General features: G+C 41.2%; 3 protein-coding genes across 5 annotated transcripts in view; all 3 read left to right on the plus strand.

Annotated features, from left to right (window-relative positions):
* The first annotated feature begins 338 nt into the window (after positions 1-338).
* srsf2b (serine and arginine rich splicing factor 2b) overlaps positions 339-27369 on the plus strand; it is a 92064-nt gene continuing 65033 nt past the window's right edge. Inside the window, exons 1-5 of one of the 3 annotated variants that reach the window (XR_004541676.2) lie at positions 353-946; positions 1883-2047; positions 3620-3773; positions 5772-5831; positions 6517-6681. Coding sequence is in view for 2 of the 3 variants with exons in the window: in XM_033971412.2 (XP_033827303.1) it covers positions 564-946; positions 1883-2047; positions 3620-3761 (690 nt within the window). In the remaining variant the exon portion in view is untranslated. Of the gene's footprint in view, positions 947-1882; positions 2048-3619; positions 3774-5771; positions 6682-27369 lie in introns of those variants that run through there. The other 2 variants (XM_033971412.2, XM_055223833.1) reach the window with 2 other exon arrangements.
* LOC117374880 (eukaryotic translation initiation factor 1b-like) lies at positions 7923-9708 on the plus strand. The gene is made up of 4 exons (XM_033971083.2): positions 7923-8141; positions 8826-8989; positions 9103-9204; positions 9279-9708. The coding sequence occupies exons 1-4, from the start codon at positions 8111-8113 to the stop codon at positions 9321-9323; spliced, it is 342 nt and encodes a 113-aa protein (XP_033826974.1). The 5' UTR covers positions 7923-8110; the 3' UTR covers positions 9324-9708.
* On the plus strand, positions 11037-16992 carry si:ch211-198p11.6 (keratin-associated protein 5-9). The gene is made up of 5 exons (XM_055223834.1): positions 11037-11198; positions 11520-11632; positions 12254-12355; positions 12849-12986; positions 14653-16992. The coding sequence occupies exons 2-5, from the start codon at positions 11627-11629 to the stop codon at positions 14737-14739; spliced, it is 333 nt and encodes a 110-aa protein (XP_055079809.1). The 5' UTR covers positions 11037-11198; positions 11520-11626; the 3' UTR covers positions 14740-16992.

A 27369-nucleotide genomic window follows, 5' to 3' on the forward strand; every position in this document is an offset into this window, starting at 1 on the left:
TGCGTCTGAAACAAAGCGGAAGAATAACACTTTATTTTATATAATTTGGCCTAGATTTCGATAAACACCAAAAATAACATGGAAGTTATAATCACTGTTTTATACCATTTAATACTACTGCTGGAGTGGAAAGAATGATGTGTATTAAATTAAAACACACTTTAATCATTAGTTTGACTGATTTATTAAGTTTATTTGAAAAAATAATAATTCTGGACAGACCAATTCAAGTTATGAGTTCATATTCAAATTAAACTGAATTGTAATGACAACACACTTATGTTAGCGGTTATGTTATAATTCCTAATTCCTCCGTGCAGCAGGGGGCGCTCTTTAAAGAAACACAAGGCGGGAGTACGAGCACAGTGCGCGCTCGCGGTGTACACTCCATGTTTGGCTCGTGGTTTGTTTCTTTCTAGTTTACGCTGGTTCATTTAAACTCTTTGGAGGAACACATCCGCAGATTGCTCCATACACGGTGTTTGCTCCCGGGTTCGTCTCCGCTTCGGGCGCGTTTTTAATTTGGAGATTTTAAGGCCTGTGCCCTCCGTCCCGCCGCCGCCATGAGCTACGGCAGGCCTCCTCCCGACGTGGACGGCATGACTTCCCTCAAAGTGGACAACCTCACGTACCGCACCTCCCCGGAGACCCTGCGCCGGGTGTTCGAGAAGTACGGTCGGGTCGGGGACGTGTACATCCCACGGGACCGCTACACGAAGGAGAGCCGCGGTTTCGCCTTCGTGCGTTTCCACGACAAACGCGACGCGGAGGACGCCATGGACGCGATGGACGGCGCGCTGCTGGACGGGCGCGAGCTCCGGGTGCAGATGGCCCGCTACGGCAGACCTCCGGACGCGTACTACGGAGGCGGGGGTGGAGGAGGAGGCGGGAGGAGAGGGGGCGCGCCGCGGAGGTCCGGAGGAGGCTACGGGCGGAGGAGCAGGAGGTGAGAAGAGCGGGGTTAGCATTAGCATTAGCATTAGCCACCATTGTACTTGTCCAGTGTTGACATGCACGAATCCAGATCTTTTTGTAATTAGTAATTTTCAGAGGTTTGCTGCAAGTTCTATCCACAATGTGATCAAAGAGTTGTGTTTGTTCCATTTTAGATCTGATACAGTTCTTGGTTTGGGCGGTTTTAGTCTGATTTATCTGCACAATATTGATTTGATTCTTAGTCTTTAAAGGTCTCGTATTACACAAAATTAACGCGTGCGAGCTTTACGCGATGTTATAATGTTGTTACTTCCTCAAGAACATACCTAGAGTTGGGCTTTGTTTCATTCACATGTTTGAGTAAGCCTTTATTATTAGTCTGTCTATATCTCCAAACTTCAAAATACTCTGTTCCACCTTGTGATGTCATGAAGTGGTAGTTTTCAAGTTAACAGCAGCCTCTTACCTTTTTTTTCAGTAGAGATTGACAAATCCAGGGTTGAAGTTTTCCACGTGATTCTAGTGAAGGTGTTATGGAGTGGAGCACTTCCTGTATTACCACATGACATAACAAAGTGGAGCAGAGTGTTTTCTGTTTGAGAGAAGAACTTAGCCTAAATATGCACGGTTTGTGTGTTAAACATGTGTGAATGAAATAAAACATAACTGCAGGTATGTTTGTGATGAGGAAACGACACTATAGCATAGAGGCACTTGTCTGTTTTTGCCGATTAACAGGTTTATCTTGGTTTGAACCTGGTGATAAGCTAAATTTAGTCCTGATTTGGTCCTGTTCTAGTCATGGTTTAGTATATTGGTGTTTTTCCCAGTTTAAAAATGTGAAATGTGTGTATGTAGCCTAATGGTACTCTCTGGAACTGAGACTTTGAAGTGCCTTGCCTAATGGCAGAATTGTAACATGTCTAACCCATTGTGTTTTTTGTAGCTCGTCTCGCAGTCCCAGACACCGGCGCCGCAGCAGGTCCAGATCCCGGTCTAGATCCAGGTCTAGATCCCGGTCCAGGTCTTACTCTCGCTCCCGCTCTCGATCGCCCCGAAACAAGACCAAGTCCAAGGCCTCATCTCGGTCCAGGAGCCGCTCCAGATCCAGGTACAGAGTATTGTAGACTCGAGAAAAGAGACCAGAGACAAATCAAGAATACAGGGAGAAAAAATACAAAAACCTACAAATTTGTTAGATGATATTTTAGTTTTGTTGTACTAAAACCGTAGACTGCATATATAAATGTACATAACTAATGCGCTAGCCACCGTGTTCCAAATAGGGAGTGAGTATGGGCGCAAAAATGGTTCCTTTGAGCTCTGGCTGCAATTGACTTCTACTGAAAAAACGTTGCCCCTATCTCTGTAACTGTTGCCCTCAATCTCGTCATTCTGACCTCAAAATATTCGGATCAACTCTCTACACGATCCTGGGGTTTTTATTTCACTATTTTGTCTGTAAATTATGATATGAACGTTAATAATAAACCAGTCCATTGCCTGCTTTCCCCAAGGTGGCTCTCACTAGGGTTAGTAACAGGTTGATCAGCAGCCGCGGTGCTAAACACCCGCCCCTGCCAAGCACTTCTCTGTGTATATAGTAGTTCTTTGTGCATGTTCATAATAATTTTGAGAGCTTTTGGCTGCACCGTGTCGTGTCCTCTTTAAGTCCGTTAATTGATGCACACAGAATGTCGTTCGTTGACCAAGAATTTATATATTCAGTGACAGCCCTACAAAGACCATCATGTTTATCAGTGTCCAGTAATTATGTCCAGGGGTGTAATAAAATGTTACGCAAAAAGGCTGTAGTTGAGTAAAGACATGCCCTGTGCATTGCCCTGCTGTGTCTCTATGCATCTGATCCAAACTATTTCAAGACCTATTAAAGTGCATACAGATAAATAGTATGTCCTTTATATATAAAAAGCAAGATTATAGATGTAATTAACTCCCAAAACTCTAGCTGCCTGCCATCTCCTTTCTACTGTGATGCATATGAAAGATGGCAATATTTACTTTTTTAAGAAAAAAAGCAAATACAAATGGGTTTTATGCAGATTTTTATTCCATGCCATTTAACACAAGCAGTCCAGTGTCACACTCTTTCAAATTATTTTGTCTGCTCCAAACCACATGCTTGTACTGGCAGGGGATTGGCTGTAGACCTCTGCATTAAAAAGACCCAAGGTGATCACTGACCATTAACAAACCTATCACGATAATACATTTTAAAGTATAATATATTGCTTCAGAAAAATGTCACAATACATTGAAATAAATGGAAACTACTTTTACCACTAATGCAAAAAGCGTACAGCAGGATGCCAGTCGATCATATTGAAAAAATGTGGCCAGCAATAAATAAATGGCACAATCAACAGTTTAATATTTAGTTTTAGTATCTAGAATGTGTCATGGAAGTTATTCATCCAGCTGCAGCTTAAATTTTATCAGATAAGCTTAATACTACAACAAGAATAAGACAAAATGCCCAACTAGTGCAAAGAAAAGACACAAGCCATAATTGAGTGTTATACAAAAGTGTAAAAGAAGAAAAAAATTTCATAAATTAAATGAAATCCATACAGTAATTCTTGTGACAGGCCTAACCATTAGAAATGGCTGAATCTCAAGTTTAAATTAAAGTTTTAAGTTGATCTTCTATTTATTTTCTTAGATCCAGATCAAAGTCCCGGTCTAAATCCCGGTCCAAGTCCAGATCCAGGAGCCGCACACCCTCGTCCAAACGTGGGTCCAGATCCAAGTCAAAGAGTCCAGAGAAAACCACGGCAGAGAATGGAGCAGCAGAGTCCCCCTAGGCTCCACACAAGGTGAGTGTGGCGACAGTGTGGCGGCAGTTTGGTTTAGTGGTTAAAACTAAACATCTAAAGCAGGGGTGTTCCAACCATTTTGAATGAGGGCTAGTCTCAGAGGGCCATAGAGCGGTAGTCGATACAGCGGATCATTCAGCTTTGTGCATTTTACAAAGTTTTGACAGAGCTGTCACAACTGTAATAAGACTTAAAACATTAAGTTCAGGTCTGCACGCAATGAAAGGTGGTGTTATTGAGGTTTTAGTGGTTGAATTACTTATTTGCTGTAAAAGTACTGCCCGTAATCAATTGGGCCAATTCAGTTTAAGGCCTGAGAGTCAATAAACATTTGTCTGAATGACGCATTTTGCGGGGGCCATAGTTTGGACACCACTGATCCAAAGGGAAACTGTACAAATGCTTAAGCTCATAATTTATATTGGTGAGAGGTAGAGCTCCACCATTTTGGGATAAACCTAACTGCATGTTTTCCTCACAAGTACTGTGATTAGATTTGTGATTTATGTTTTAAAAATTGTTCTGTTCAGAGTCCACATTGTCAACAAATGCAGACGTGCTAACATCTGAGAGAACACTGAAATCTGAGCTGAAAACTAACACAAGAATCCCATGTGTTTCAGAACATGTACCTGTAGTTTAGAGCTCTACAAACAAGTGTGATTACTCCTGCAGCACCAGTAAGAAGTTAAACTGTAAAAAAAAACAGTAGTGCAACCTTGACAAGTTGAGCCAACTCCCAATTACTCGATGAAAAGCAACCGAACAGGCTTGTCCTGTCTGCTCGAGTATGACAGTGAATGTATTCAGCACAGCTGTTGCAATGACTCAGATCAACCCTACAGGACTATAAGATAGATGCAATATGTCCAAAATGATGCTGCTCGGGTCCTGACTAGAACCAGAAAGTACAAACGCATAAGTCCTGTGCTCAGGTCTCTGCACTGGCTCCTGTGGCTCAAAGAATAGACTTAAAAGTAGACTCTCCATGGCCTAGCACCAAAGTACATCTCTGACATGTTAGTGCCATATGAAACATCTCACACTCTGAGGACTTCAGGGACCGGCTTCCTGCTGGTGCCCAGAGTCAGGACTAAACATGGAGAATCAGTGTTTTAGTTTTATGCAGCTAAAACCTGGAACAGTCTTCCTGAAGATGTGAGACAGACCTATACTTTTACAACATTTAAATCCAGGCTCAAAAAGGTTCTGTTTAACTAACTGTGCATATGACTGAAAGGTTTTTATTCTGCACTCTTCTTTTAATTCTTTTACGATAATTGTTTTTGTTTGTATTGTGATAATGTCTTTCTTATTCTGTAAGGCACTTTCAATTACCGTATTTTCTGAGATATAAGTCGCACTTTTTTTCGTAGTTTGGCTGGGGGGGCGATTAAAAAAAAAAATATATATATATAATTTCACATCTTTGTTAGTGTCACACTGATAACTGCGCGAGTCCCAGTAATGGCAGCCACGCGGAAGCTGCTCTTCATCTACTTCCGGGGTTGGCGGAGTTCTGAAGCGACACTGAGGATGAAGAATTTTGTGGATTTAGTGATTTGGAGTGAGATCGAGAGTAAACTTGTTAGCTTGTTTTTTATACTTTAGTTATCTGATTAACTGTTAATATCTTACGTTAACATACCAGACATGTATTCAGTTCGTTGTCCATGTTTCATGTAGCTGAATAAATATAAATGTGCTGTACTGCTATTCAGCCTCTTGTTCTCCATTTTATTGTAATTATTATAACTTGCCTTTTAAAAAATGAAATGTCTGTTCTTGGTCTCTGATTTTATAAAATCAATTTCCCCAAAAAATGTGACTTCGCCCAGTGCAGCTTATGTTTTTGTCATTTGTCGTTAGTGTGACCATATACTCCGGAGCGACATATATTCCAGAAATATGGTACTTGGGACAAGTTTATCTGTAGAGCACAGTTCACCACAGGACTAGTGTTATGACTCCATATTGACACTGCCTCTCTTGTTTCAGATGCAGAGACAGACGTCCAGGCTGAAGCTGCTCGAGCCACAGCGCCCCCATGTGTCTAAGGTTATTATGGTCTTCCACCTTCTGTTTGCCCCATTAGTCTTTTAAAGGCATGTCTCCTGCATTGGCTTTTATTTTGATACCGTAATGTCCCATATTCTAATCTTGTCTTCAGCTTCTAAACGCCCAACGCAACTTTACGCCTCGGACTAATACTGTTTAAATTCAAAGTGTGTCCAGAAGAACTTTTTTAAAACGTGAACATTAAAATCATTTACAGATTTGAACAAAAGGATCTATGTCAAATCAAAACATTGGGGCCCGTGTTTTTCTCACTAAATGCAAGCATTTTGTAAATGTATTTGTTGATTCTGCCTTTAGCCATTTCATTTCATTGAGTAAGCTTTATTTTTTATGCTTTTGAGTGGGATTATAATAAAGTTCTTTACAAAACAGAAATTAACTGTTTCAACCCGGGTGAACAATTCTTTCCATAAATTCCTGTATTTAGAAATGAGAAATAATGTTATAATAAAGGCACAAACCTTAAAGACCCTGTTTTCAGGTTTAAATCATGTTTTTTTTTTTTTTACATATTTTGGTTTATTACACCTAAACTGTACACTCCCTGATCATGTAATGTTATACACATACTGTAAATAGGGCTTTTCATTAGTTTCCTTATGTCCTTGTGCCGTTGTTGATTTTTAATGGGTTCTAATCCTGCTTGTGTTTGTTTGTGCACTAGGCGCAGTTTGTAGCAGTTTGTTGCTGGTTAGCTGTGTGCCATTTGCTGCTGTGACTGCCACCGGCTTGGGCCTAAACTTTCACTTTTGTACAATAAAAAAACTCAAATCTGGTGTTGTAGGTAGACAAGGAACTCTCTTGAATAAACATGCCGTTTTGTCTAACAGCTCACGGTTCCGTTTTTGCTCTGCGTGCTGATTTGTCTAGAATTATAATTATGGTAGAGGTCTGTCTGGCATCAAATAAATGAGTATTTTGTGAGAAATAAAGCATGTCTAAGCTTATTTTTAAATGCAGAGCTACCACTGTGGGGGAGGTAAACCAGGCTATTGCCGAGGGCCCCAAAGTACATGACTTTCTCAACCAACAGCACAGGAAAAGTCAGTTATCAAAAACAAAATTTCCCCATTAAAGTCCTATATTATACAAAACTGACTCTTGTGAGCTTTTAGCCATGTTATGATGTTACCTCTTCAAAAACATACCTGGAGTTGTTTTGTTTCATTCACACATGTTTGAGTAATACTTTATTCATCTGTCTATATCTCGAAAGCTCAAAATGCTCAGTTCCATCTTGTGATGTCATGAAGTGGTAGTTTCCATGTTAACAAATATATTTTACAGTTTAAGCACTTCCTGTATTATCACATGACATCACAAGGTGAAACAGTGTTTTCTGTTTGAGAGAACTCAGTTTAAATATTCAGGGTTTGTGTTTTAAACATGTGTGAATGAAACAACACAACTCAACTAGATGTATGTGATGAGGAAACAACATACCATAGGCCAGATAATGGCATAATATGGGCCCTACATATGAACTGTCAAAGAACAAAATAAGAATTATCAAAAGTATTTTTAAAAATCATTAAAAATGTAAAACTTCCTGTCAAGAGCCCCTCAGACGCCGACTTGCCCAATGGTGTCTAGAGATAGCTGTTTAAATGTTTAAGAATTTCTACACTTACAGTTAAATGTTGTTCTAGGAAACAAATGCTTATACAGGATACAAAACTATAGCTATTACCTTTGTTTACCAATCAATACAATTTCATCAGACTGCCAAATTAGCCATAAATAAACGTGTTGAATGTGTGATTCTTGTGAGGTTTTCATTAACGAACATCATCTGGCCTGTTATTTGCCCGTGTGATAGAATAATGGTCATATTACAGCTCTAATGTCACCGCGGAGCCTTTGGGGATCCAGGTTCTCTCTTTAAAATACGGCACATGGCTAAATGTATTGATTATATAGATTATTGTTCACCGTCTTTCACTCCCGGTAACTTTCCGGTTTCGACTATGACGTCACCTTTCCGGAAAACAGGCGTGGTCTTCGACTACGTCCCCTGCGTGCGTAAGGGCGTGATAGCGTCACAGTAGGCGGAGTATAAAACTTGTTTTCGACGCTGCGGAGGATCTGTGGACGCGAGCAGCAAAAGCAGGAGGCCATTTTGAGAGCGCCTTGAACCGGAGAAGTCCCCCACAAGACCCCGAGCCGCCAAGCCACTACACAAGCAGCCACTGTCGTCAGGAACAGACGGAAACCAGGACAACCAAGTTATTATCCGAGAGGAAATCGACTCTTATCGTATGTCCACTATCCAGAACCTCAAAACTTTTGGTAAGTGTCCACCGATCACACGGAACATCCGCGGTGGGGGAGGGTGAGCCGCGGACTAGCCATTAGCTTAGCGTTTTGTTGAAGTTTCTTCTCCTTAAAATCCTTTACTTCCATATTTTATGAGTATCTCGATCATATGCTACAAGCTGATTTTAATTGCTCATGTTATGTTTGGGGATTTGTTTTCTGGCTTGTTCCCGTGTCTTTGCCGAGCGGATGGCCTGTCCGAGGCCTCTGGGGCCTGCTCGGGCGGCTGTTTTTCAGATCCTGACAAACTAAAAACCCTCCACCACGAACAGACTCCCCCTTATAACAAACGCTGGCAGTTTGTGGGTTTATATTTTACGTTAAGCCAAACGGTACTGACGTTGAATTTTTGGTAACGGTCTTGTTGATTTTCAAAAGTGCGCCGTTGTTTGGGCCGCTATGAGCCGCCGCTAAGCGCTTTAGCCCCGGTCTGACTCTGCGCAGCGCCTGAAATATGAGCCTCCAGAGACCTGCCAGCTCCGGCCATGGATCCAGCGCACGGCCTCTTATTTATTCTGTTTGGTTTATATTTGTCACGGCTCTTTTAGGTGGGCAATATTGACAGCTCTTTCTCTTGAGTTTGTCCTTTGTCATTTCATTTCTAAATGGCTTATAAACGATGATCTGTCGTAATTCTCACACATTTTCTCTCCACAGACCCCTTTGATGATGCAACTAAGGGTGATGACAGCCTCCCGGCCGGCACTGAAGACTGCATCCACATAAGAATCCAACAACGAAACGGCAGGAAGACCCTGACCACGGTGCAGGGCATCTCCGAGCACTATGACAAGAAGATGATAATGAAGCATTTCAAAAGGGTGAGCTTAGCACCATCTGTTTTTGATTTGTCATGTCTGGTATTTTGTTTTGTTGTGTTGTCATTCCTGATGTCTTGCCTGCCTGTCCTAACTGCTCCAATCTGTTCTTGTAGATTTTTGCTTGCAACGGGACTGTGATTGAGCACCCAGAGTATGGTGAGGTGATTCAGCTGCAGGGTGACCAGCGCAGGCATATCTCCCAATTCCTTTTAGATGTAAGTAACTCCTAAATATGCCATTCCATGTGGTTATTTTCTATAGGTTGTTTACATGTTACTTTGTTTTGCAGTCTGGCCTAGCCAAGAAGGAGCAGATCAAACTCCACGGCTTTTAAGAGCTGCCCCCCCCTCCCAATATTTCTGTCCTGAAGGCCATTTTCAGCCCCTCCCCCACCTGGTCATCTTATGTGTTCTTCTTCTGCCCATCCCCCGTTTCCTAACCTTCCTTTGCCCCTTTTTACCATCAGCTCCCACTCCCAGCACGGAAATTACCTCCAACAAACATGAGACTCTGTAACACCTCAACCCCCCTCTGCCACCGGGGGGCGCACTCACAAGAAGAAATCAGGGACGACCGACGATGACCCTTCCTTTTTAACTCTTGTTCCCTGAGTTTATTTCCTTTATTTCTTTTAAGGTCCCGTGCCATGAACCCGGCGCAATTTCGTGTAACTTTTGTTTTGTATTTGAAGGTGGTTCAATAAAAGCGATGAGTCTCCATGTGTGTGTCAGTGTTTAAGTGTCTTTTATTCAACTTGTTTTTTTTGACCGTTGGTCATGTTCATCTTGCAGTGCAGACAAAACTTGATTTGGAATCCAGTTTACTTCCATCTATCCAAGATTGTGAGATTAAGACAGTTGCCATAGAGATTAACAATTTAAAACCATCCAGATGGTGCATGTAGCAGGACACTGAAACCCATTAATCTGATTTTTGGAAACTCAAAATACTAATTGTGAATATATTATTGCACTTTTGGTGGTCATGGGTCTTATTCATTAGTGCTTGGAATTGTTATAAATCAAGTATTCCTTTACAAAAGTAGCATGTTTTCTCTCCATGGTGTACCATAAAGTTTACAATAGACCTAAAGAAGTACCGTAAGTGATAAAGTGAAGGTTGAGTCATTAAGTTTAAGACTTAATGAGACTTGAACTTAAGATATTTGACCATAGTATTTTACAGCAAAGTATTAATTTAAAGGAACAGTTTGTAGCCTGTGTGTTTACAATTTAAAAAAAAGGAAGTAAAATCACAATTGAACCTGGGCTGCCAGTTCCTTAACCTGTAGATAGAAGACTCATACAAGATCTGGTATGATCTGGTCCCTGAGCACTGTGCTTCATTGAAGAATGGGTCAAATGCAGAGGACAAATTTCCCAACACGGACAATAAAGTCTACCCTTACCTTAAAATTATGTGAAAGCTCAGGACCTCTGTGTCCTTTTGCAGGTGCTGTCGTGAGTGTGGTGTACATAGAAGTATTGTGATATATGGAGGCAAGTGTGGAAAGTAAATAATTACAAATACTCATGTTACTGTAACTGAGTTGATTTTTGGGTAATACAATTTTTTTTGTCTTAAAAACTCAGTTTTAAACTGTTTAATTTGTAAAGAATACTGATCTAAATGCTGCAAAAATCTGCAAAAGTAACTAGTACTCTCAGTAGTATTTTTAATGTGTACTTTTTACTTTTACTTAAGTACTGTTCTGAAAGCAATACTTGTGCTTGTAATTGACCACATTTTTAGGCCTGTAGCTGTGGTTTTACTTTTTTAAGTGTTAATTTGCAGTACTCTTTCTACAATCTCTCTTATTCTAATTGTAGACCTTTGGGTATTTGTGCTGCTTTGAATAAACTTATAATGTAATTGAGTACATTCAAAGTAATATACATGTAGCTGAGTGCATTGTAGCCTTGTAACTGTTTATACATGAGTACAAAAACAGCAAACATACGTAAGTTCAAAGTCCTTCTCCTGTGTGTGAAATTCGACTTTTCCTTTTTCTTCCTCGCGGGTTTCCGTCCACAGGCTCCATGGCAACGCACCCAGCGCCGAGGCTAATGCTAAATGCTAATATTTTGAGCTCCTCTCTACAATAACAGTTTTTGCCCATTTATAGTCTAAACACGGGCTCGTTAATAAATAAACCTCATATCGCGTTTCTAACGTGTTTTTTACGCGTTTGCGACCATAAAGCGTTAGGGTAAGTTTAATTAATATCTCCACCTTTTTTACGTTATCATTTAGAGCTTGCTGTGGTTTTGTGTCTGCTGCTTTTGCCCGCCTTGTATATGTACAGAGCATAAGCAGATAGCCACATTAGATTAGCATTTAGCGCTAAAGTAAATAAATCATAATAATTGGCATCCTTTTAATAATCTCTGAATAATGTATTTTCAAGTAAAAGTGGAAGCATGAATTCATAAATTGTTTTTCATAGAAATCAATGCATGGTGAAAGAATGAATGCAAAAGTTCTAAAACATTTCCTAACGCGCTGTTTTTACGTGTTGCTGATCCATCAGATGTGAAGTTAGTCTAAACTAGTTAAGTTGTAGTTGAAGATTTGCCCAGAAGAGGACGCTACTACAGGCTGTGTGTTTGACATTTGTGAGACCTGAGCTGCTCTAAGATGCAGGTGAGAAAGTCTGAGCTCTTCTCGTATTTATTTCTAATGAATGAGTAAATAAAATGCTTAATGCAGCTGTGTGAGTGAATAAAAAGAAAAATTTAAACAGTTAACAGCAAATTCTGCCTAATCTGTCCTTCTAAAGGACATAAACATTCTAGTTACTTTACAGGAGAGGCAAAAAAAAAAGTATTAATTTAAAGGAACAGTTTGTAGCCTGTGTGCTTACAGTTTAAAAAAAAAAAAAAGGAAGTAAAACACAACTAAACCTGGGCTGCCAGTTCCTTAACCTGCAGTTGGAGGAAACATACAAGTTTTTTTCATTGTAACTATAGGACAAGCCATGCATCATGTAGGCACGTTGGCTGAGTGAATAACACTGACGCTTCACAGCAAGTGAAGTGGGTTTCCTCCATACACTCCGCTTTTCTCCAACAATAGGTAAAAATCCTCCAGACAAAGTAGTCCTGACCAAGACTAGCTCAAGATAGGTCCCTGAGCACAGTGCTGCATTGAAGAATGGGTCAAATGCAGAGGATAAATTTCCCTACAGGGACAATAAAGTCTACCTTAACCTTAAAATTATGTGGAAGCTCAGAAGCTCAGAACCTCCTGCGTGTCCTTTTGCAGGTGTGGCAGCTCGCTCTTCCTCTCCCTGCCATCTTCCTCATCACAGTGGGGCTGTACATGCTGCTGTTAGGGACCGCGCTCTGGCTCCGCTACTGCCTCAAGGTCGAACACACACATACACACAATTATCAAACTGCAATATATTATATTAAAATAAATTTAATATTTATTTTACATATAATTTATGTAAAGTCTGTCCCTGTAGTTTAGACTTCAGATGTGTATAAAATGAATGAAACGTTTATTTTACTTCTCTCAAAGCTTAAAGATTCCTTCATGTGCACTGGAGTATTTAGTCCTGGTTTACTACTTGTTCAGTCCTAGTTTAGTCCTTGTTCAGTTATTGTTCAGACTCAGTTTATTCCCAGTTTAGTCCCGGTTCAGTCCTGGTTCAGTTATTGTTCAGACTCAGTTTATTCCCAGTTTAGTCCCGGTTCAGTCCTGGTTCAGTCCTAGTTCAGTCCTGGTTCAGTCCTGGTTCAGTCTTGGTTCAGTCCTGGTTCAGTCTTGGTTTAGTCCTGTTCAGTCTGGATTTAGCCCTGGTTCAGTCTGGATTTAGCCCTGGTTTTCCTTACAGTTCTTGTCCCTCCTCCAGGACCACTGCTCTGTGTCCTGTCCAGACTGCTGCTCAGGAGTGTCTCTGTGTGAAAACTGTTTCAAAATGGCTGAAGCGTGCGACTGTCGGCCTCCGTCTGTGCGCTCCTGCTTTGCCTACACCTGCCCCTCCCCTTCTGTGAGTCTATACCTCCAAACATACACACGTTTACTGTCCTCAGGGAACTACCTCTACTATAGAAGTGAGAATACTAGAGTCCATTACTCCCAGTACCAATTTAAAGCTGTTTTAGCCCTGTTTTAGTCTTGGTTTAGCCCTGGTTTAGTTCTAGTTTAGTTCTGGTTTAGTTCTGGTTGAGGCCTGAGTTTTACTTGGTTGATCAATATATTTGTCCTTGGATTAGGTTAACTGGCATACTCCTAATTTAGTCCTGATTTTATTATTGATATTTTGCAGTGATATCACTCTGGGGGGGGTTCTGCATGTATGTTTATGGAGGAATTTTCAGCAGTTCCCATAGTGACACAATGCACACATAAGCAAACATAGTTCTAAAGTAGTCTGAAAACTCAAGAAAAAATACAAAATTTATTTAAACAGCACATTTTCACGGGGCTGTAATCAATATGAGTTCATGGTCCTGTTTAGGTTTGATTTTCTAAACGGTGAGAGTGACAGTTGGCTAATGCTAGCTAGCTTGTGACTGTAATGCTATTTGAGAGGGACTAGTTTAACAGCACAAATGAGCTCACCTGTTGTAGTTCCACCTTCTTTTTGGTCAGAATGTGTTAAAACAAAGCTCAGATTAAAGTCTAACTTGAATATCAGAGCTTCAGACAGAGCAGTGCCTACAGTTAGCATCACACCCCCAGGGAATGTTAATGACATCATCTGCAAAGTATCAATACAGTGTACAGTGTACAGTGTAAACAGTTATGTGACGGCTGAGTGTTTGAGAGCAGGAGCAGTGCCAGTGTAGATGCCCCATTTCAGGAAGCGACAACTTCCCCTCCTTCAACTGCCCCTCCTTCAACTGCCCCACCTTCAACTGCCCCTCCTTCACCTTCCCCTCCTTCAACTGCCCCACCTTCAACTGCCCCTCCTTCAACTTCCCCTCCTTCAACTGCCCCTCCTTCAACTGCCCCTCCTTCAACTGCCCCTCCTTCACCTTCCCCTCCTTCAACTGCCCCTCCTTCAACTGCCCCTCCTTCAACTGCCCCTCCTTCAACTGCCCCACCTTCAACTGCCCCTCCTTCAACTGCCCTTCATTCAACTGTGAGGCCTTAACCAGCGGATGTCCTCCGTTCCGCTGTGAGAGTATTACCCGGGCCCTTGACTGTGATTGCCCCTCTCTCTTCCGTGACTGTGGTCGGTGCGAGTCTGGGGCCCAGCTCTACAAATGCCACATCTGTGTGAGTGTAGAGCAGGTACAGCAGGGAGCAGGGAGGGAGGAGTTTAGAGGTGAGACGTCAGGGTTCACAAGCACAAAACACATACACAACACATCCAAATAATTTCTATACACGACCAGTCAAAAAGTCCAGACAGGCTTCATCTGTGTTTTTGTCTTTGTTTACTATTTTCTGCATTTTAGATACAGAAGAGGTAACTACAAATTTGTGTAACATAGGCCCGTTTGACCCTTTACAGCTTAAATCGTCATACTAGAAAAATAGCAAAAGATTCTCTACTAGAAAAATGTGATAAATAGTGTGTTAAACATGTGTGAATGAAACAAAACACAACTCCAGGTCTGTTTGAGATGTGGGAACATTATAACATAGATCGTAATATGGGCCCTTTTAATATACAATGTTTAATTTGGGTTGTTCTGTGTCAACAGTGTTCTAACCTGGACTGTGCCTGCACCTGTCAGCCACCAGAGTGCGACACCTGCAACTGCCTCTGCTTTGAGATCAGAATCAAATGAACCTGAGCCCCCTGGACAGAGGACAAAACATGAACTACAAACTGTATTTTTAACACTGTTCATTCTAGGGCTGGAGGACTAAAGTGAGTGAGGGAGCTGAAGTTTTCCTTTTTTGGTTTGTATTTATATATAAAAGCACATTCACGAGTTTAATCTGTCTACATACATACACAGTTTCCTAGTACTTTTTCTTGTATAATTTGTAGTTTTTGCATGAACTCCCCCTGCAGGTGAAGTCTTGTGAGTGCAGTTTGGGTCAGATACACAGAGATACAAAATAGTTTTGAGAGATTTTGCCAGTCCACCAAAAATGTCTTTAATCGACTACAGGCCTACAACATTTGAATTATGATTTTGGATCAGCCCTATTGATACTTTGTAGTGGCATGAGGCTGGGGGTGTTCCACATGTATGTGTATGCTAGAATGTTGGATTGGATTTAAACAGCACATTTTCAGGAGCCGGTGATCAATCGGAGCGTCAAATCATCTCACCTGATGTAATTCCAACTAAAGTCAGCTCTCTCTGGTCAGTGTTAAAAGCTCAGATTAATGTTTAACAAAGCCTCAGACAGAGCAGTGCCTACGTTTAGCATCACAACCCTAAGGAATATTGATCAGTTGCAAAGTATCAATTTCAGACCAAATCATCTTCCACTGCTTATGCCCAGAGGAAAGCCATCCTAGCCCACAGATAGGCCAGCTCAGGGGGCAGACATTGGAGCGATCCGTGGCTGGACGCCGGAGCTGATTCTGAGGCAGGAGGAGACAGGAACGGGCCAATGGTGGTCGTGAGGAAACTCTTGAAGTGGCTGAGTTTGTCCAAAACCAGAATCTCTGACCTGTTCCTCTCAAAGGTCATCTGGGTCAGCACGGCCGCTTGGAACCAGGATCCACGGAGGGAGCACATGAGTGGTCCGCCGTACTGTCCCTAAACGCAGCACAGAGACAAGAGACACAAGAACAGGGTTAACTACAGCACAAGAACGGATGACCTGACCTACTGTCCCTGAACGTAACACGGAGACAAGAGACACAAGAGCAGGCATCAAAACTATAAATAACACATATGGAATGTAATAAACAACAAATAAACAAAAAATAACTCCAAATTTGTTTTAGATTTTAGATTTTTACAAACAGCCGGCCTTTATTTGATCACTGATTTGAACTCACAGCTGGGAACTGTAAACCATTTCGGGAAACTTCATTATGAAGCTCACAGAGAGAAGGACAAGGGTTTGCAACACTGTCCACAAAGCAACCGGTGAATACTTTGAGGAATTGAATTAGAAATATAAAAACATCTTTTCTGTGTAATTCCATATATCTTCACCATATCGTTTATGTCTTTTGTATCTAAAATTGATGTATTTTTTTTACTACTTTCTACAAACTTTTGACAGGTTGACTTGTAAAAAATTAGCTGGAGTAAGAACTTTTGTCTCATTTTAAGTGCTTTGTGATAATTCCGCTGGAACATACTGTAGTTCTCCTCCAGACACTGTCCCTGAACACAGCACTGAGACTGGAGACAAGACACATGAACAGTTTTAAGAGTTCATATGAGCTGAAATCACTATGTCAATATCAGTATGTTTGAGTAGCTTTGTTTGTAACTCGCAAAAGTAGGAGAGACACGGGGGATTTTTGGTCTCATTTTAAGTGCCTTCTGATATTTCTACTGGAGCACAGAAAGAAAAGTGAATTAAGGAAAACAAAATGAAACCGTTCAGAAATACCTGGAAAAGCCAATATTCCTTTGTTAAAGTTGCACTGTGTAACTTTTCTTATTACTTATTTCCATGGAGATGTTATTGCTTTGCCTAGAATTGATACTTTCCAGTGATGTCGCACTAGAGGGGTTGTGCGTGCATGTCTATGGCGAATATTCAGCAGTTATGCTAGCTAGCTTGTGAATGTAGTGTTACTTGAGATGGACTTGTTTAAGGCACAAAATCAGCTCACTTGTTTTAGTTCTTGCGAAGTCGGTTCTTTATGGTCAGATTGTGTTAAAACAAAGCGCAGATTAAAGTCTAATAAAGCTTCAGACAGAGCAGTGCCTACAGTTAGCTTCACATCCCAGAATATTGATGACATCAGCTGCAAAGTATCAATATTCCATAAGAAGGACAATAAATGTATTGATATCCATGGATACAAGCAGGTGGCATACTGTGGAACTTCCCAGGCAAAGAAATCACATCTCCATGAAGACAAGCAGGCAGTAGACCTCCCATTAAAAAAGTTACATAGTGAAAAGTTACATCTTGAAAATAAATCCAAGCTGCCAGTATTGATTTTCATATGTTTTATTGTTATTGCTGTACAGGGATTTAACTCGCAACCTCTTTGGACACTATAAACTGTTCACTGTGAGATTGAAACAGCTTTGTGCATTTTGTGTGTGTCTGTGTGTGTGTGTCTGTGTGTGTATATGTTTTCTCTCAGCAACCAGTCACCTCATTCTCCAGTTGGGGAGTTGAAATCACATCCTCACCCCCGTGGAAGGTGAGGATGAGATTTTTATTAATTTTTCTTTTCTTTTTTTAACGAGATTTCAGAAATAAAATGTAAAAGTGTGTTATTTGTCACTCATTCTCTCTACACATTGTACTACAGATTTGTCTAGCTCATCAGTGGCGTGGGGAGACCTGGTGGTGGCGCTGTAGGACCGTACCTGCTCCACAGTGAAGATTCCAGTGCAGAGGAACTTTGGGTTTGCATTTAACCACAGAAGTTGGGATCTCCTGTAGAGACTCTGGAGAGATGGACCAAAAAAAAAGAACAGAAAACATTTATTTATGTGGACATAGCTAAAGAAAATTCTGCTGATACTTTGCAGTGATATCATACTGGGGGTGTTCTACATGTACCTTTGCGGTGGAATGTTCAGCAGTTACAGTGGCGGCGCAATGTAAGGTTTTAAGGTAGTCTAAAAAGTCAGTACCTGGAGCCTGTGATCAATATGAGCATCCAAATCCACTCTCCTGCTGTAGTTCCAACTAACTCAGCTCCCTGTGGTCCGATTGTGTTGAAGTAAAGCTAAGATTAAAGCCTAACAGAGCCGCAAACAGAGCTGTGCCTACAGTTAGCATCACATTCCCAGCAAATATTAACAACATCAGCAGCAAAGTATCAATAGAGTTTATGCAGATGATATCACAACATTCAGAATTGGAAACATTATATGGGCGTCAATTGTGAGTAATGATTTCTGTAAAAGTTCATATCATTAAATCTACACTTCCTGATTATCGAACAATAAAGCACTTTATAATTAGATGCAGACAGTACACAGCGACCTATTTCACCTCAAGAGCTGCTTATACAATATATCTGTGTTTGACTATACTGTACCGAGACACAATAGATCATTATATTTTGTTTGAAAAATTCTCATAATTCCATCTTCTATTCACATGAGTGTTGGGAGCATTACCCTGCAGGGCCCGTCGCCCCCTTGTGGAGACGCAGCGCACATCATGTTCTCTGAAACTGTGGCTCCTCCTCTGCACTCGCACTCTGTATCTCCCATCACCGGCAACTCCTGCCCCAACAACCATGTGGACAGAGCTAAACAACAGAGTGTCCCGTGAATCCTCTGTACCATCTGCATCCTCTGCATCATCTGACCCTCTCGTTTGCTCCCCTGACCCTCTCCTCTGCTTCATCTGCCCCTCTCCTCTGCATCCTCTGCCATCTGCCCCTCTCCTCGGCTCCTCTGACCCTCTCCTCTGTTTCATCTGACCCTCTTCTCTGGATCCTCTGTTCCATCTGCCCCTCTCCGCTGCTCCATCTTCCCCTCTCCTCTGCTCCATCTGCCCCTCTCCTCTGCTCCATCTGACTCTCCCCTCGACTCTTCTGACCCTCTCCTTTGTTTCATCTGACCCACTTCATCTGACCCTCTTCTCTGCATCCTCTGCATTCTCTGACCCTTTCCTCTGCTCCATCTGACCCTCTCCTCCTCTCCTCTGCATCCCTTGCTCTGTCTGACCCTCTCCTCTGACCCCCTCCTCTCTCACACACACCTCTCACAGTGTTATAGCCCCAGCCTGTGATCCAGGCCTGAGTCCCGTTGTGGAAGGTGCTGTTGGGGGCGGCGAGACACACGGGGAGTACATAACTGTTGAACGTCACCGCGGCGGCCATCTTGAGCAGGGCCAGGTTGTTGTTAACAATGGTGTAGCATGGGTGGATGTGGATTTCCGTCACATTCAGGTGGAGTCGGGGAGTTTGGGACAGCGAGGGAACCCCCAGAGCCACAGACCAGGATGAGATGTAGTGGCTGAGTGGAGAAGAGAAAGGGAGTAGAACACAGATCTGTATATATCTTTACAATTGACAATTTATTTACCATTAAATTTGCAGTGACATCACAATGGTGATGTTGTACATGTATTTCTATGGTGGAATTTTCAGCAGTTACCATGGTGACACAATGCACACATTAGCAAACACTGTGAAAAATATTTAAGATTGTCTGAAAACTCAAGTAATACAACATGGATTTAAACAGCACATTTTCATTAGCGTGTGATCAATCCGAGCGTTCATGATCCTGTTTAGGAGTTTGATTTTACACAAAAAGGTGAGAGCGACTAACTGAAAAGCTGCTGGCTAATGCTACCTAGCTTGCGACTGTAATGTTATGTGTAAAAGACTTGTACAACAGCACAAATCAGCTCATCTGTTGTAGTTCCAGCTAAGTCAGCTCTTTCTAGTCAGATTGTGTTAAATTAAAGCTCCGATTAATTTGACTAACAAAGCTGTGGATCTGACCGCTCTGCAAACCAACTAACCGCCCAAGGACATAGGTTTTCTTCACCAATAAAAACACCTGTCATTTCTATTTTAGTTTAATTTATTGGTGAAATGTTCCGCAGTTGGGCTTTAAAATGATGTGTTGTCTGTGCAGTCACCCGATGAAGCACGCGGCGGCAGTCAGCACCCACTGGTCACTGACGAGGGACCCGCTGCAGATGTGGTCTCCGTTGTACCTCACCGACACCTGCCACGGCCACCTGCCCTCCTGTCCCCCCACCACCCGAACCTGCCCCCGCCCCCCTGCCCCCCTGCGATATCACCAAGGGCCTCCCACACACTAGAGGGGAGAAGAGCAAAGGGCAGGAGTTAGCTGTTTATGAAGTGACAGTTAGAGCAGAGCAATGATCAGTGTGCACGCCCCGTTGTATTCTCACACTTCACCACTAGATGCTGTCTACTTTACTTCTGTCTGACCAGCTTTGGCCTGAGAGAAGAAGACCAGAAAGCACAGGTGAGTCTGAACAAAGGTCAGGTGAGGAGAGGAGCCAGGTGAGGGGAGGGGGAACAGGTTTCACTTCTACCATCTACGGATAGAAAAAAAAGTTAACTAATTGCTTTATAGTAGTAGCTTTAAAGACACAGAGGAGCGCCCTGCACTACTGTGAGATGTGGTGGTTGTGCATTAGTGCTGCTGTGATATTAACATTCAAATTCTCAATTTTATACAATGGAACAGACAACAGAATGTAACTTTCAACAGGAAAAGGTAGAAGTTGTTTTGTTAAAGCCGGGTGTTCTATTTCTGCTATTGTCCCCCAGACTCCTTCTCCCCAGACCGATCGCTAATAATGTTAGCCTGAGTCTAGAATGGCTAAAGTTGATATTGTTCAGGAAGAGGAGGGTTGATATTGTTCAGGAAGAGGAGGGACTTTCACCTGAGTTCTGGTCAATCACAGCAGCCAGTTGACATGTTTTGAAATTTGAACAATATATTTTTGGCTAAAAGAATGTGCAGCATCATACCTATGTTTTTACTCTTGCTACCATGTTAGCAAGTATTACTATGTCTCTGTTGAAAAATAAATTCTTTCTTTCAGTACCAGAAGTTGTGTGACGGATCAGTCGGAGCTGTACAAGTTGGATTCTTGAGCGTTTGAAACCTCAAGCCTTGGGAGAATCTATCCTACAGAACAAGGTTAGACATAGTATAACATTATAAATACACTTGTACCTGGGGGCGGCGTCTGTTGCTGGGGTGAGGAGGTCGGGGAGGAGATTGGAGGAGCTCGTGAGGAGGTCAAGGGGGGCACGCGGTCGCAGGTGACATTCAGGTCTGGGTTGGTGCCATTGGAGGAGAAGGTGATAAATCCTGGGTGTTTGGTGCTAATGGTTTCATTTATCCAGGAGGTAAAATGCCAAACTGCGGTGTAGACTCCAGGCTTCTGAGGACAAGCGCAGCCAGAACCAAAACTCACAAGCCCAACAACGATCCAACGCCCGCCCTGCTCCACCACCAGGGGCCCCCCACTGTCCCCCTACACAGCACAGGAAGAATTACCTTTACCACCATAACAAAAAGTTATTTTCTTTCTTTTGATAGACTTTCTGTTAAAAAAAAAAAAAAAATCTAATATAGGGTTTCATATTCAGTTATGTAATAAGCTCTGGTAACTACAATATTATTGCTTTGCCAAGAATGTTCCACAATACAGCATTAAACTCTTCTATGTTACATTTATTCAATTAAAGGCATTTTTATTGCTCAAAAGTGCCTTGAAAAAAATGCATTCTCTCTGTTCTCAAGCTCACCTCTCCACAGACCTGATCTGATCTGACTTGACAAAATAGCTCAATAAAAACACCAGGATCATGTAAAGTGGGTTAATTCAAACATTTTAAGATCAAAAGTGTGTCGCCGTCCCTGCAAAGGCTGAATATGCTATTGTTCAGCCTTTGCAGGGACGGCGAGACACGCGGGGAGGACACAGCCTGAGCTCAGAAAATGTTCAAAATCATCATAAGATAGAGAACAATCACATCAAAGACATCTACTAGGAGCTTGGAGGGAACACAGTCAAATTTACAGTCAGAAGGTTTTAGCTGTCATACAACATTTGACAGTTCACCTAGTTCATGATCAAAGTGCTCAAAAATCACAGTACAGCTGGGTTTCCACAAAAAAACTGAGAAATTTTTCACACAATGACTCTGACATTACATTACTGGTTGCCTCGACAGAATTCATGGGACGGCTTAGGTTATTAAAAAGTACTTGAGGTCTATTACTGTATTTAGAGGTCAGGTTTGATATGTACTCAGCTTTGACACACTTAACCGTTTTCTGATAACTACTCAAACAGTTTCTTTCTGATAACTAATCAAACAGTCTCTATTTGAGTCTCTGCTCTGAGTCTTGAGTGTTATCTTGAGTCTTACGTTAGTTCTCACTGGGTGAATGTTGTGGTTTATTAGCTAAAGTCTTACTGCGACTTGAATTGGTTTGGTTTAGGCGCAGTATACGGTCGGGAGTGTAGTGTAATGGAAGGTTGGGCATCATGGTTAGCACAAGTCACTTTAGCCTAAACATCTAGAACTCCGGGCACTTTAACCTAGTCCCAAAGCACTTTAGCACGAGCACTTTAAATGTCAATATTTGCACATCCTCCACGCTTTGCACAGCGCTCGCACTTTCACTTATTGTAAATATTTGGGTTTTTTTTCTTTTCATTAGCACTTGGTTTGACTTTACGTACTTTGATTTGTTGTGCTTTGTTTGATAGTTAAATTTTGGTTAAATTCTACATTAGTTGGTTGTTCTTTACTATTTTATTAGTGGCGCATGGTCGAATGGTCGAGCCTTTTCAAACACGTCCATCCATTAGTCCGATTTGTTTATTTCAGTGACAAACGTGAATCATCCACGCATTATTTTGAACGGTATGAACTTTCTTTCACCTCAGATTAACAGAGTTTAGATGCCTGGGATCCAGAATACTCACTTCTTCAATACTTTACAAAGATGTGAGTCTGGTCCCTGGTGAATCTCTATGAGTTCAGATGGGTGTGATTGACAGGTGGATTAGCCTATCGGGGACATGCATGGTTTGTCTGCATCAAAACAAACATGGCTGCTTAGATGGACACAAATATATCAATTTCTGCAGAGTGAGAATCAATGAGCGAAGCACCAAACTCTGTTCATCTGACGTGAGAGAAATGTGAGTTTATTTGTAAATCATAGGTGACCACTGAGTTCCTTCGTTTCATGTGTTACTGAAAAAAGGGATCGAATTGAACAATCACGTTTAATTTTGAGACGCAACGGAGGATGGACCAGGCTGATGTCAATCTGTATAAAAAAAAACACAGAGAGAGATCAGTCTTTGATTCTGCAGAAATCTACAATGTTTTTCAGTCCCTGCGATATTTTTTCTTTCTTTTTCCTCTTAAGCAGCCGTGTTTGTTTTGACACAGATGGATTATGCACGGCCCTGATTATCTAATCCACCTGTCAATCACGCCAATCTTCACGTCCGAGTAAAGTACTGGAGTTGGGAAAAATAACAGTGCTTAGCTATTCTGCATAACCACTGCCATAGTTTATTATTGTATTGCTATAGTTCATTATTGTAGCAGTGCTCATGTGAAGACGAGGACTTGATTACAGCTGTGTGACGCAGATATATGTTCAGGACATGTATGAGATATTCTACATCTATCAATAAATCTAATCAAATAACAGCATGGCCATGACTTATTGATAGGCATGTACTGACTCATGACTTGTCACCCTGGTTAAGCAAAATATGTGTCAGCAATCAGAGCAAGAGACAACAAGGATGCTCGTCACAGCCTGATAAGACTGTGCAAAGTGCCAGAGGCCTTCCTGCCCTGTGCACCAACAAAGAGGCGCTAAGTCTAAACCATGGCTGCCCACCACTATAGTATGCATATAAAAACTCATTGTATAGGCGTAAACATTTAGTCTCTGCCTGCGAATGTCAGTTGCACAGTCTCCGTGTACAAGCATTGCCGTTTACTGGCTAATTGAGTAAAAATACTTTTCTGAACTATCTCTGTTTCAAGGTTATTCTTTGTCTTAGCAGAAACTAACGAACACGAGAGGAAAAGGCTAAATTCCTCAACAGTATGTATTGGATCTATAGTCTGTATATATACATGGACCTGCCGCGTTCAAAATAGGACATAAGCATAGGAGCGCATCCGGCTCCATCGACTCTGGCTCCAAGTCACTTGCTATTGAAAAACTGTGGCCCCTCTCTCTGGATCTGCTGCTGTCAGACTCATCATTTTGGTCTTAAGATGGTCGTATTAATCCACTCTACATGATCGTGCGTTTTATTTTGCTATTGTGTCCATAACTAAAGATATGGACATTAATAACAGACAAACTTGACTCCAAATTCACCCCTATACTTGCTAGCTTCGATGACACTCGCTTAGTCCACTTCTGTATACAGTCTATGGTTGAATCCCAGACAAAGTTTTGAGTAGGCTAGATGTTTGCAGTCAGAACATGGCTCCTAAGACTGGTTCATTATCCATGGGCTTCACAGTGCTGAAACTCTAAGACCCATTACCATAGCGATGAACAATTTAAAACTAAATATGTCCTCAAAAGTCCTCAAAATGTCGCATATAACAGGATGTTGAAATCCATGAATATGTTACTATAGTGATGATTCCTCTAGCCTTATCACACCTCATTGGCCTCACCTTTAGCGTCGGTGTCGCCCCAGCCCATGACCCAGGCCACTGTCCCGCTGTGGAGGGAGCTGTCTGCGGCGGGGAGACACGCGGGGCGGATGTAGTCGCTCAGAGGCACCATGGCGGCCATCTTGAGCAGGGCGATGTCGTTGTTGTAGGTGACGGCATTGTAGCATTCAAACTGGTGCACCTCAGGGATCGCTCGAGTCTCGGCGTTCGGACCCGGGACGAGTTTGGACACAAAGCCAAGACGTGTCACCAGCTCCTCATGATTTAACCTGACAACCACAGAGTACTGTCACTGGCCCTTGAGCAAGGCACTACACTGCATGTGAATGTGAATACGGCATGAAACATTTAAAGTGAATAGAACAGGTTAAACTATTAATTTTACCAAAACACAGTTAAGATCATATACATATTTAAGATATATTTAAAGTTTTACAAAAAATTGGGCCATTTTTAAGGGTTAAGGGGAAATCACGACACATGTTACGTAGCAACCATGAAGTACACTGGGTCAAAACTCCTCTACTGTACACAGAAAGTAATAAATTGACAAATACAAATATAAGAAAACTCCTTGTTTAAACTATAAAAAAAAAATGTCTCTAATGTATAAACTGTGTCTAACTTTTTGGATAAAATTCTCCCAGTGTGACGTCATCAATATTATAATAATAATTATAATACTATAATTTATGTTTTAACACTTTTAACCCACCTAATTAAGTAGAAATTAGAGACTCGTCAAAACCTGTCATATGCACATTAGCTTTTCTAATGGAGGAGCACAGAATGTTCCACGGTATGGCATTAAAGGTAGTATTTACTATGTTCATGAAGTAAAGCAGGTGAGCTCATATGGCCAAGTTACTTGTCAGATCTGTAAAAGGGTGACCCCACTTAGTAAGAATGCACATTTAGCTATAAGAACTCTTGAAAGTGAATAAATGGTATACGTTTAATGACATACAGTGGGACATTGACATCTCCATGGAGACAAACAGGTATAAACAGACAGACTAAAAAGCACTGGACTGGTGTGTGATTGTTATTATATCAGTGTAACACAGGGGAGAAGAACACATATTATGCTTCTACTGGCTTTAATTCTCTTTAAACCTGTCTATTTCACACTGTATAATTTGAAATAATGTTTATATTTCACATTGTATGGCTTAAAATAATGTCTTTATAACATGTATAAACTACACCTCTGTTTCCAATAGGGATGCAGACAATGTCAGTGCTACGCTAATGTTTGTTTATTTATTATTATTATTATTATTTTGTTATTTATTTTAACTGCAGAATGAGCCCGGTGATGGTTTATGGACTTGAAAACTGCACAGGAGAAGTTTGGAGTTTTATCTATGACGCAACAATCTGGGCGAAATGCACATTTTTGAAGTACAGAGATAACAATTTTGGTTTAGTGGATTAATGAAACAAGCCAGAATTAAGCTAAATCTAACTCCAGGTATGTCTGTATTGAAGGGACAACACTATAACATAACATTTTAGTGCAAACAAGGTACATTTACATCTTTCTGGTAAAAAAACAAAACAAAAAAAACACTGTGAAATGTGGGTATTTGTTAGACCAGTCTTGCTGTTCTTTATACCCCCTGCCCCCCCTCACTCTCCCCTTTAGTCCTCCAGACCCTGCCCCTCCTTCCCCCACACTCTCCTCTTTCGTCGTCCAGGTACTGCCCACTTTAGCAGCTGTGGACTGAGTTTAGGTGTCAGTTTTGGATAATATGTGTCCTTTGATGGGGAAGTGTAGTAACAGTTCCTACATTACACAGAATTGACTCTTGTGCGCTTTAGGCCATGTTATAATGCTGCACTCCTCCTAACATCTGTCACAATTGTTTCATAAAGTGCCGTCCAGCCCTAAAGATAGGATTGTTTCTCGCTTGGAAGGACTTTAAACTTTATATCAAATGTTTGTTGAGCCAATCCCAAACAAACAACGATACGGTTCAACATTCGAGATATTCTGATAGTATCCAAGACACTGTGGCACGCTGAAGTGACAAATACAGCAGGAGCAAATACAACAGGAACTTTCTCAAAACAACTCAAACCTCTACCAGAACTTTAAAAAATAATATAGTTTTACACCTATAAACAAAATAAAAGCCATCTATTTCAATACATCCACCTTTAACGCCTTTATATTAAAGTATGTCTTGTTCCTGTATTATTAGAAACATGATTAAAAGTCTTAAGTTGGCACGGTTACCAAAATGCTTAGCTCCTTGCCATATCTATGCATGGTTATCATAGCAACCCCTCTAAATATCCAGGATACTCTGATTGCACATGTATCCAGGGATATATAACCTGGTTTCTCTGAGTATATGTAAACACAATACAGGAAGTAAACCAGAATACTGTCATAACCGGGAAAGGCTCATAACCAGGATATTCGTGCTCAGATAAAGTTATACAGAGCCCTCTATCTGTAACCAAAACCTATTGTGTGCATCTTTATGGTCAAATGACTTTTTTATGATCATCATAAAGATTCAAATGTGTCTACTCACTGTCAAGCTGCGTCTCAGATTCTGAAATAAACAGAAATAAAGTTTAAGTCAATAATTGATTAGATTTTTCCTGCTTTGTAAACACCACCGAGGGCTAAATAGACGGCAAAAATTAATGTCTTTTCATATCTGTGATCAGACCATAGACCAGGGGTAGCGAACAAGTTAGGTACAAAGAGCCAAAATTTTCAACCGTAAGAGTCAAAGAGCCACACGACACACTGACCTGCCAAGACAGACAGACAGACAGACACACACACACACACACACACACATTTTCTCTTTATCTTCATCTCTGTCTCTCTCTGACACACACAACTACTGAACACACTTCAGAAACACATGTAGGTCCTGTATAATATAAACTGATGGAATATTTTTAGTTTATTTTTTAAGTCTATTTTTTTTATTATTCTAAGCTATTTATCTATTATTTTTGTTTTATTGCATTTACCATTTTCCTTCTGTTCTTTAACTATGCGGTGCAATACTGGAATTTCCCCACTGTGGGACTAATAAAGGCTTATCTTATCTTATCTTATTAAAATATTAACACAAGCATGAGTCAGGTGTTATTTCCA

The sequence above is a fragment of the Periophthalmus magnuspinnatus genome, chromosome 8 (assembly GCF_009829125.3).
Source record: "Periophthalmus magnuspinnatus isolate fPerMag1 chromosome 8, fPerMag1.2.pri, whole genome shotgun sequence".
NCBI classification, from domain to species: Eukaryota; Metazoa; Chordata; class Actinopteri; order Gobiiformes; family Gobiidae; genus Periophthalmus; species Periophthalmus magnuspinnatus.

Excerpts from the sequence above, each read along its gene's own strand:
- LOC117374880 (XM_033971083.2), top strand. The coding sequence starts at position 8,111 with ATGTCCACTATCCAGAACCTCAAAACTTTTG. Across the intron at positions 8,990-9,102 it reads TAATGAAGCATTTCAAAAGG|ATTTTTGCTTGCAACGGGAC; the intron begins GTGAGCTTAGCA and ends CTGTTCTTGTAG. Across the intron at positions 9,205-9,278 it reads TCTCCCAATTCCTTTTAGAT|TCTGGCCTAGCCAAGAAGGA; the intron begins GTAAGTAACTCC and ends TTTGTTTTGCAG.
- si:ch211-198p11.6 (XM_055223834.1), top strand. Across the intron at positions 12,356-12,848 it reads GGCTCCGCTACTGCCTCAAG|GACCACTGCTCTGTGTCCTG; the intron begins GTCGAACACACA and ends TCCCTCCTCCAG. Across the intron at positions 12,987-14,652 it reads ACACCTGCCCCTCCCCTTCT|TGTTCTAACCTGGACTGTGC; the intron begins GTGAGTCTATAC and ends CTGTGTCAACAG.